Source organism: Nicotiana tomentosiformis, chromosome 6, assembly GCF_000390325.3.
Source record: "Nicotiana tomentosiformis chromosome 6, ASM39032v3, whole genome shotgun sequence".
In the NCBI taxonomy this organism is placed as follows: Eukaryota; Viridiplantae; Streptophyta; class Magnoliopsida; order Solanales; family Solanaceae; genus Nicotiana; species Nicotiana tomentosiformis.
Window position 1 is genome coordinate 105,110,896 of NC_090817.1, and position 11,600 is coordinate 105,122,495.

General features: G+C 35.6%; 1 protein-coding gene and 1 long non-coding RNA gene across 2 annotated transcripts; one reads left to right on the top strand and one right to left on the bottom strand.

Moving 5' to 3' along the window:
* The first annotated feature begins 3,327 nt into the window (after nucleotides 1-3,327).
* Nucleotides 3,328-8,688, top strand: LOC104114358 (uncharacterized). Its single transcript, XM_009624784.4, has 6 exons — nucleotides 3,328-3,636; nucleotides 5,534-5,770; nucleotides 6,685-6,796; nucleotides 6,879-7,053; nucleotides 7,338-7,575; nucleotides 8,190-8,688. Exons 1-6 carry the CDS (start codon nucleotides 3,462-3,464, stop codon nucleotides 8,477-8,479), a joined length of 1,227 nt encoding a protein of 408 aa, XP_009623079.1. The 5' UTR covers nucleotides 3,328-3,461; the 3' UTR covers nucleotides 8,480-8,688.
* On the bottom strand, nucleotides 5,569-5,880 carry LOC138893390 (uncharacterized). The gene is made up of 2 exons (XR_011408777.1): nucleotides 5,837-5,880; nucleotides 5,569-5,790 (listed from the first exon to the last, which is right to left on the bottom strand). It is a non-coding gene; the product is annotated as an uncharacterized lncRNA (long non-coding RNA).
* Nucleotides 8,689-11,600: the final 2,912 nt, after the last annotated feature.

Consider the following 11,600-nt stretch of genomic DNA (forward strand, 5'->3'; position numbering starts at 1 on the left):
GAGTTATAGATAAATGGTATCGCCAAAGAATGGCAAGGAAGGATTCATTCCTCACTTTGAGGCAAAGGAATCAACACATAATTAATAGGGACTTGCATATTTGGACCTATAAAAATTTCAGCTGCGTGCTCAAATTAAGCTGATGAGTTGAACAAAATTTTAGTCCCTGTTGTTGAGATTTTGATATAATCTTAGTAAATATTACTACTACTTATACGAACGTACTACCTAATTCTGTGGAGGGTGATATGTCAATATATAAGGGTAAGAGACAACTTGTATATAATCTGAATAGTAGGACTGTTCGTTGAACTTAAAGACAAAAATGAATAATGGTGTGCGGAAGTTTGCAATGGGCACATCTCGATAGGGTGATGTGTACGTTTAATAATGCATGGAAGTGGTAATGTTTGATGTGACCGACTGAGACACTACAATCACAACATTCTGTTTTTCTAAATACTAACAAGGAAGGCATTGACAAAGACAAATTAAGCAATCACGGAGTTCAACGCCTCTTCTGCAGGGAATGTGCTGCACGTTTCAATAATATTGTTAGTCGTGAAACTGTAACATAGATATTTTTTTCATTATACCACTGCCAATATATATGGCTTGAAATACTAGCCATTACACACTTATTTGTATGATCCACCGGCGAAGCTAGGTGTGCGCGAAAGGGTTCAGTCGAACTTTTTTCGCCGAAAATTATATTGTATATATAAAATTAATTTTTTATATATATATTAGACGTTGAATTTCTTTAAATTTTTTGCCTTTTTATTTATTTATTATTTTTTGAATCCTATTGGTGAAAATCCATCTTCTTGGTATGATCTACTATTTTTAGGTGAAATAGATCAAATATGATGACACGAAAATCTCTATAATGACAAGATAAAATTCGTTGATCTCTTATAGATTTACTCTAGCTTATTACTAACATATTGATAGTACGTGAGTCAAAATCATGAGTTTTAAGGACGAGAGATCTTACTTATATAAGAAGTGACAGGATGGTCAACGAGAAACAACGCACAACAATCTTTTCACTTCTAGTCAATAGTTAGTGTTATTACTTTGTCCTCCAATGAATGGAGTAGTAATTTTTGTCCCTTACTTTAAAGAGTATAGTTTATTAATCTAATGTAACTCCATGATTCTACAAGTAGTTTCGTGCTTCATCATTTTACGCAACATCGTTTGCTTGAAAATTTTGAATAAGAGTTTTTGGAAAAATATTCAATTTATGCAAAATTATTTTCAACCAATGTTTTGCAAAACTAGCAATGGTTTTCTCAAAATATTGGGAAAAATCTTTGTACAAAACTTTGTGGTAGAAATGACACCTAGTAGTCACATCTGAGCATGTTGTTTAAAATATATACACAATTTACAATGTATTTAAAGATTAGTCAATTTGCCCAAATTTCAGGACACAACGTCCTGAAGTTTAAACCTCAATGTTCAAACTTCATACATCATGTTCTAAAGTCCGAAAAGTATGTCCAGAAATTCGAATCTAATGTCCTAAATTTTGGATTAGTAGTTCAGAAATTCAAGACATTTAATACTGAACATTAAAGTTCAGGGCACTTAGTGCTGAATTTCAAATTAGTAGTTTAAAAACTCAGGATTCTAAGTCCTGAATTTCAAATTAGCAACTCAAAAATTCAGGATACTTAGGCCTCATTTTTTTAAGATTAACACGCTTGAATCTGAATACACATCTGAATATCAAGATGTGTATTAAGATTAAGTTATCTAAATTTGAATGCATGTGTGAATATTAAGATGCGTATGAAGATCTGAATAATAAATGATTAAGATTGTTTGATTTTTAAAATTTGAATGTATAAAATTTATCTTTATTTAAAAATTAATAAACATAAAATTCAAATGAAATACTAATTAATCTAATATTCTATCAATAAAATATATAATTTTTTAAAATATAGCAGTTGTTGGTGGTGATGGCTAACGATGGTGCTTGAGAATGTCGACTAGAGGCGGTGGTTGATGATAATTTTGGTTGATGGTGGTAGTTCAAGGTAGTAGCTAGTGGTGATTGGTAGTGGTGGCAATTATTATTGAGGATGGTAGTGGTGGATGGTAGTAGTTGTGATCGAGGAAGGTGGTAGTGAGTGGTGGTAGTTTATAATGACGAACAGTGCTAGCTATGGTTATTGATGGTGACATGGTAGTTAGTTGAGGTGGATGCGTGTTGGTTGTGATTGAGAATGATGGTGGTGGGGATGGTGGTAGTCGATAACGGTGACGGTTATGATTGAGGATGATGGTAGTGGTGGTTGAGTATGTTAGTGGTGGGTGGTATGGTGGTAATTGATAATGGAAGGCAGTGACAACAGCTAATAATGAATATGGATGATAGCATCTTGATGAAATTAAGTCTCTATTATGTATCTTAATCATACATACCTAATCATACCCATTAAGTGGTTGTGAAGTTGAAAAAACAAACACACTTAATTATTAAGATCTGAATAATTAAGATTCACACTTTAAAAACAAACACACTTAATGTTTGAAGATCTGAATGATTAAGATTCAGACCTCCATTAAGTGCAAACAAATGAGGACTTAGTCCTGAAGATTGGGCGAATTACATAATCTTTAAATACATTTGTAAATTATTGATATATTTTAAATAGTAGGCATAAAAGTGGCTACTAGTGCACTTCGCCCAAACTTCTATTCAAATGTTTGAAGCAAACCCATGAGGTTGGATGAAGTGCACTATTAACCACTTTTACGTCCGATGTTTAAAATATATCCACAATTTACAAAGTATTTAAAGATTAGCCAATTCACCAAACTTCAGGACTAAATATCCTGAATTCGGAATTCGGGACTTAGTGTCCTGAATTTTTGAGCTGCTAATTTGAACTTCAGGACACTTTGTCCTAAATTTTCGAACTAATAATTTAAAACTCAGGACATAAGATTTGAATTTCTGAACACAATTTTTGAATTTTAAGATACGATGTCCTAAAGTTTGAACTTGAGATTTAAATTTCAGGACGTTGTGTCCTGAAGTTCGAGCAAATTGAATAATTTTTAAATATATTACAAACTGGGAATATATTTTAAATCGCGGGTTTAAAAGTGGCTACCTGATGTCATTTCCACCATGAAGTTGGACAAAAGAATTGATCTAAACTAGTTTGGTCTGAGTTTTGATACCCTCTATTGGGTAACCTACTTTGATACTGGGCCAAACTATACAAACTATTTGACTTGAGCCTTTAACAAGAAGCCCAGTTTAAGTTATAAGACATTTTTTTCCACCTATAAGATATTCATTCAAACAAGGAAGTTACGGACAATAAATTAAAATCGTCGAGAAATTCCGAACTGAAGAGCTAGAATATTCCAATAGGGAGGACCTGCCAATTCCATCTGGATCTCTTCAGTACAACACGCGGAGGGAAAGTTGAGAGATGTCGTGTTTGGCATCTTGCTGCGCGTCATTGACATGCGGACTCTGCACATCGGTGGCGTCAGGTGTGACAAGGAGCTCAGCTAGACTTGCTTACTGTGCCCTATTTGGTGTTTCCTTGATCGTCTCTTGGGTTCTCAGAGAAGTCGCGTCTCCTCTCCTCAAGAATTTCTCATGTAAATTATCCCCTTTTTTTCTGTCTCTTTTTAACCTCTTCAAACTGTTTTATGTTAGCTTTTGTGGCTCGATTCAAATTGTTGAATAGCCGGTTGGAGATCTTATTTTTCTCCGCCTTCAAAATTTTAGTTACTATTGGGACGTAGCTGGTAGTACCTAAGCACTCTGACTTATACATGGTATGTGATAGTGGAAGAAATATATTATAGTAATGATGAAAAGTTAGTTTAATAGGCATCAAAGTTTAAAGTTCAAATATTTATTGAAATTGGATTTTTGAAAGGTGTGAAAATTATAAGAAATTAAAATAGCGTCAAACATTTTGGAATGTTCCAAAATGGAAAGAGTACCGTATAAATTGGAAAGGATGGAGTGTTAGGCTTCAGACTTCTGGCAATTAGGGTTGTGATCCGTCCTTTCACCTTTAAGTTCCATCCTCAGTTGTATTTAGGACAGAATCGTAAATGATAAAATTTGCATTTTGCTATGGCAAAACTATCCTGATTTTAAATTTGTATAGTTAAGCAGGTTCTTTGGGAGAACATTAGACTGTAGTTCTCTGGAAGACCTTTTCTAGCTGTTAAAGACATAATTAAGTAAACTAAAGTGTGCTCTTTCTAACAGCTTAAGCATGAGATCGGTCACACAATTCACTAGCAAGCCATAGATTCCACTCTTCTTTGGTGATCAGTGTTCAGCTTTACATGGTTGACTGACTGCATGCAAACAATTTGGGGTACATGCTATGCTATTTGAAGGCGAAGTGGTTTTCATATTAATAGGGGAAGATATAAAATGGTTGCTTCGGTTACTGGTTGTTTTGTTGCTTTGCTTCTAGTTGGTTCCTTCTCTAGATTTTTCTTTCCTTAAGTAGTTCTGTCGGATGCATCCTCCTTTCCATGAAGGGACTTAGAAGGAGGAAGTTCTACCTGATATGGTACTCAAATGATATATACTCCTAAGTATACTTGAGATCTTTCAATGCATGCTACTTCAGTAAATGAAGATACAAACTTAAGGGACGAACGATATCATGTTTTTTTCCTGTTTTGCGTGTCCTCTTCATTTTTCACATCTCACTGCACCTGCTAGGTTTTATGATTTGTTACAAAGTCTCCTTCAGTAAAAAGTTGTCTCTGGTCATGGGTTCGAGCCATGGAAGCAGCCACTAATGTTTGTGTTAGGGTAGGATGTCTACATCACACCCCTCGGGATGCGGCCCTTCCCGGACCTTGCGTGAATGCGGATGCTTTGTGCACCGGGCTGCCCTTTTTTCTCCTTCAGTGAAAAAATGCTAATGTGATAATGTAATTAAAATTTGGTAGATGATGATGGATTTGACTTTGAATGAAGTACTGAAACTCCAAAAGAATCAACTGATTTGAAAAGAAATTAGCTAATTAGAAAAGTACTCCTCCTTTGCCAAAGAGCCTCCAGGACAAGGAGGCGGCGATCAACCACCCACTTTTTCATTTATTTGTATTTCTTTATTGAGAGTAATATTGTCAAATAACTTATAATGTTACAGGTTTTGATTGGAAACGCTGGTTAGGAGATATCGTTTGGAAACTGTTGAAAAGCACATCAAATTAAATAAACAACAGAGGAATTGACTGCAAATTAGACCTCCTTCTATATATATCTGGCTAAAAAGAAATGTGTCAAATTATTAGTTCTTTGCCAGGAAAAAAGGAACAAAGAATTGATGGAAGTTCAAAATAAATTCTTTTCAGATTTCTTTCTGTATCTAAATCTGTGTTGTCTCTAAATAAGCCAATAGTCCAAGTGAGATATCTGTTGAGATCCCTCATATTATTCTTGCTACTTGTTGTTTTACAATGATGAAAGTAATACTTGCATTTCTTGCTAATTCGTTCATATGTTTGTTGGTTGTAGGGATAAACACTTCAGACAATTACTCGAAGGAATGGTTTCAAGCACAAGCTGTTCTTCGTGTCAGTTTGGGGAATTTCTTGTTTTTTGGACTGCTTGCACTTATAATGATTGGTGTCAAGGATCAAAATGATAAGCGTGACTCCTGGCATCACGGTGGATGGGTTGCTAAATTGGTGATCTGGATGTTGCTTGTTGCCCTGATGTTTTTCCTGCCTAACGGTGTCATAACAGTTTATAGTCAGTTCTATGCCCTTAAACTGAAATAATTTAGTAAACATTTAAATCATTTTTCTTTTTTTGTACTGAGATTAATTTAGTAGTCAACATTTAAATCTTTTTTTTTTTTAGTATGACATCTACATAAAATCATCAAGTGTCATTTTATATTCTCCTTTCAGAAGTTAGAAGACTAGGGATTTCAATTCTGTCAGATCTACCATACCTTAGAAAGATTTTTCTTCAAAATTATCAGATAATGTCTCTAGGAATCATAATTTTGTGTTGTAAATACATGATGAACAGAATATCAACTAGGTAAAGGAATTGGCATGTTTTGACAGTTCACGTTTTTTCCTGACAACAGTTCACCCAGTGTTGTCAAAGGCATGCTTAAGCCCTGAAGCGAGGCTCAAAACATGTTGAGCGCTTCGTCTCGCTTTGATGGTACTTCGGTGTCGTCATCAAGGCTCTAAGGCATACTTTTCCTTGCCAATAGCTTAATCCTGAAGAGGCGACACTAATCAATTGATAATTCATTTTATCGTAATTCTTTTTCAATTTCTTTGTCCATATATTTGTTATTCCCATTTATTAGTCTTGGACTACACATACATATTTGTATTTTTTCTCCATTTGCGTCTTTCTTCATCAAAGCCCACGCTTTATTTGCGCTTTGCGTTAAAGACCTATGGACCTTAGAGTTTTTTGCGCTTTTCACCTTTGACAACACTTAATTCAGCTTTTTACCATTTTTTTTGGACCACTCTTTTTCCAGTTTACTTCTTCCAATAAGTACACTCTCCTCTAGCTTGTGGGTTCAAATCCTGTTCTATTTTTTTATATTGTGTCCTTCTTTTGTTCAGATAGTTTACTGTCAAAATTTGTATTTTATTTTCATTTTACCTGATTGATTTTATTTTCTGCCTTTGCAGGTTTTATTTCGAAATTTGGGGCAGGGTTGTTTTTGTTAATCCAAGTAATAATACTGTTAGATGCTACACACTCATGGAATGATTCATGGGTTGCAAAAGATGAACAAAAGTGGTTGGTTCAATTTCTTATCTTTTTTAATAATTTTATCCGTGGACCTTATTTTATCTTTAAGAGTTTGACATATTTTGTGCAGGTATATTGCTTTACTTGTGATATCTGCGGGATGCTATATTGCAACATTTGCTTTTTCTGGAATCTTATTTATGTGGTTCAATCCTTCTGGACATGACTGTGGACTGAATGTGTTCTTCATTGTAATGACCATGATCCTTGCATTTGCATTTGCTGTTATTGCTTTGCACCCAAAGGTAAATGCTCTCTCTGCTGATGCTGTTTTTTTCACCTTAACACTTCTTCCCTGGAGGATGACTTTTTAAAAATATTGAAATGCTTCATATGCATTATGCATTACGAAGTCGATTATCTCATGCAGATGACATGCATATACTTATATGCATATGTATACGTCAAACATTTCCTTTAGGGTTACCTGCCTATTCTATGCATTCAGAGGAATCACTTTTGGTACCTAAATTTTGTTCTTTTGTGTTTTGACTTATGCTAATCATCTTTCTCCTATAACTATGTCCAGGTAAATGGCAGCCTATTGCCGGCCTCTGTGATATCTGTTTACTGTGCTTATGTTTGCTACACTGGTCTTTCTAGTGAACCTCGAGATTATGTCTGCAATGGGCTTAACAAATCAAAGGCTGTAACAACAAGTACCCTTGTTCTCGGGATGCTTACAACTGTTCTCTCAGTTCTATATTCTGCTCTTCGTGCTGGATCTTCAACTACTTTTCTCTCTCCTCCATCTTCTCCCAGATCAGGTACTAAAACCTCTTTATGCTCTTACTATTTCTTCTGCAGCTCAGTGAATGACTTGAGATTTGTAAACCCATTTTCTCAATTCATGAAGATTCCTGTGATTTCCTTGTCAAAAAAAAAAAAATGAATATTCCTGTGATTTGTCTGGTTATTGTCAATCTTGACTAAAATGGGTGGTGATGACATTTAGGAGAAGCTATTTATAGTTATTGTCACAGTGTATTCTCCTTCCTCTTTTTTAAATAACCTAGGTAGAATATTGCTGGTGCTTTCTTAACAATGGATCTTCTAGCATGTACTACTAGTCGTAGCTGTGTGTTTATGTGCCTAGGTGAATTAAGATGGTGAAAATGTTACTAAAATGCGGAAATATACTCATACAGAATAGTGAAACACACCCATTGTTTCTTTCAAGTAACAGAACTCTAATATTAAGCGACAATATATTAGTACATCACACCTCACACAAGCTGTTCTGATCCATCCATTCATGAGCAGTAGTCATCTAAAGTCTTGCGCGTGATGCTGCTGATATCTTGCTGTAGAATTTCTCTATCTGCATATTTTACGCTACTCCACGAAAAATTTCTTGAAGAGTACCAATCTTCTGTTATAGGTGAGAAGAAATCCCTTCTTGCTTCCGAGGAGCTAGAATCTGGGAAAGGATCAACCGAACCACGGCCAGTGAGCTACTCCTACTCATTCTTCCATCTGATATTTGCTCTGGCTAGCATGTATTCTGCAATGCTTCTTTCAGGGTGGACTAGCAGTTCTGAGAGTTCAGACCTAATCGATGTTGGTTGGACATCTCTTTGGGTTCGCATATGTACAGAATTGGTTACTGCTGGACTATATATTTGGTCCCTTGTGGCTCCATTGCTCTTCCCTGACCGCGAATTCTATTGATCCTTATATAATGATCAATATGTAGTTATCTGTCTTTGGTAATAGTGTGTCTCTTCAACTTGTATCAAGCTTTGTTATGTAAATATAAAATGTCGATGTTGTTATATTTGTCTACTATTAAATGTAGTAGTAATTTGTATCTAGCTTTGCTAGTGTATGATACTTGCTTGAAGTTAAATCCGGAATAGATGTCTGAATATTCTCCACAACCAACCAACACCCCCCACCCCACCCCACCCCACCCCCCAACCCCCCAAAAAAAATGTTGATTATCCTTGTTCAATGGACTTCTATCCCTCAATTTCCCTACTTCCTTCTTAAGGATTCTCTGGAAAAAAGGAATAAACTTCAACGAGTGAATTGTGAGATAAATCAGTATGTTATTTCATTGTTCAATTGACTAATTAGCAAAAATAGAATGTCTGGTTTAACGTTGTGTATGTGTCAATTTATTTATTTTTTAATTTCCAACTTTTCATTTAAAAAAAGATGGTATTACTTGCAATATGTTACGCCATAGATCTGAATTCTAAGAAATTTGTGCAAATCAAATCTGTGCCACCTCCTATGCCTCTGAACTACTTGAACAAGTACGTGATAAGTCTTACCGTTAAAAAGTACTGTAATTTAATGTGTTAATTTTTACGACAAAAGTTGTTTTGACAAACATTTTAGTAGTTATTTTAAACCTGAACTTTAACAGTATCTTGAAAACTGATTTGCTCTACTACCAAACCAATTACACACCTAGTACTCCTTCCATTCCGTTTATGTGAACCTAGTCCGTTCCAAAAAGAATGACCCCTTTCTAAATTTAGAAATAATTTAGCTTAAACTTACAATTTTATCCTTAATGAGAAGCTTTTATAACCACACAAACACTCTGGACCCTTTTTTGACTTGTTTAGGATCACAAATTTCAAAAGTCTTCATTTTTTCGTAAACTCTGTGCCCAGTCAAATAGGTTCACATAAATTGGAACGGAGAGAGTATAATTTTACAAGTGCGGTCTGAGAAGGGTAGCGTGTACGCAACCTTATCCCTACCTTGTGCTGGAAGAGATGTTATTTTCGATAGACCATCGGCTCAAAGCAAGCATGTATAATCAATTACAACAGAATAGAGAAAGAAACACAATAGTATAAAAGTCAAAGAAGCAGTAACACCAACAAAATATAGAAAACTAGAACAAAAGCAATCAGGTAGTAATAAAAATTTAGAAATACGGAAATATGAAGATGATGCTACTACTACTTAAATGATAGGAAAGACATTCTACTTACTACTATCCTTCTACCCTAATTCTTGACCTCCACACTCTCCTATTAAGGGTCATGTCCTCGGTAAGCTGAAGATGCGCCATGTCCCGATTAATCACCTCTCCTCAATACTTTTTCGGCCTACCACTATTGCTCCTCAAACCTATCATCATCAACTCTCACACATCCTCACTGGAGTATCTGAACATCTCCTCTTTATATGCCCGAATTCTCTCAGCTTCGCTTCCCACATCTTGTCCACCATGAAGACCACTCCTATCTTGTCTCGTATATCGTCATTCCTGACCATATCTCTCTTGCTATGGTCACACATCCATCTCAGTATCCTAATCTCCTCTACTTTCATCTTCTAGACATGAGAGTTCTTGACTGGCCAACACTCCATCTCATACACTATAGTCGGTCTAACCACCACTTTGTAGAACTTATCTTTAGGTCTTGGTAGTAAGTTCTTATCACACTTTTTACCCTAAAAATCGGATAACAATTGAATTTGTACGTGATTTTAAGGATAACTGATATAATTTGATACAAAGTGATAAATTAGATCAATTATGGAAAATAAAAGATAGAAAGGTAAATGCAAACCACACAAATTTGAACAACCCTAGCCTTGTGAGATTAATCTCCCCCGAGCTAGAAATAATATAACTGATAATATTATTTATGTTGTTGTGCAATGCTCTATGACAAAGATAGAAACAACAGTATATTGCCTTTTGATATAAGTTACAATGTGTTTTATGAATTGTCAAGTCCCCCTTATATATTAGGGGAGATCTACCCTTTGAGATATTATTTTATTGTTCTATAAAAGGCAAAAGTCCTTGATTTGCTCACCGTTGGTCCCTTTTTTGACCCGTTCCGTGATTTCTGCCATAATGATTGGTTAATGGCGAGAATTACGGACCCATGTCGGATGAGTTGGCAAAGCTTTCTTCGAGACCGTTAGGAACATGACCGGTCACGCTTTCAGCAAACTCAAGGGCAAATATGATGGCTTCAATGGTTAATTTTGATAGTGTTTTGGGTTCAATCATAATTACCATGTGCCGATCTTTGAGCTAGACTTCACCCGATCATAAATATTTTGGCCCTGGCTTAATCAAAGAGTTCGGAAGCTCTATCGAATATCGAGCTTGGTTTTACCCATATACAAATAGTCCCCTCGTTTTTCGGAGAGTAAATGACGAGAAATGATATAAGCCTCAGATTCTTAATTCGATGTGTCACGACGCAGGTGACACAAATATGACGTCAAAATCCCTTATTTTTCGGAGAGCAAATGATGGGAAACGATTTGAGCTTTCGATTCTTACTTTGATAAAACATGGCAATGAATTCATGACGTAAGTAATAAGAATAGTGGAAACATCCCGTCAGTCCAGTCTTCGAGGCATTAAATGTGTATCAGTTAATGGTCGGCCATCTTGCCATTTGGGAATACTATAAATACCCTTTAATCCATTCATTAGAACCTTTTCCATTCCAACTTTTGCTCTTGCGTTTTAAGAGAACTTCACCATCTTCATCTTAAGGTTTTCTGGTTTTAAGCTTAAGAACTTCCTTCCTTGTGAATTCTTTGAAATTTTTTCATAAGTCACCCGCTAATTACAATTCCTCTTTTACCAACATCTTCTTCTTTCTATTTAGAAAAAATGGCAAAGACTTCAAAATCTGTTCCTTAATAAGAAAACCCTTCTTCCTCGAAACCATCGGAAAATGTTTCACCTGCTGCTACTGAGGAACCAACACCGGAACCCCCTTTAAAGTGGTTTGTCCCTTCAGGATGCCCAACCGGGTCCGACTTTAAGATCGAGAACACCCCCTTGGTACCGGGT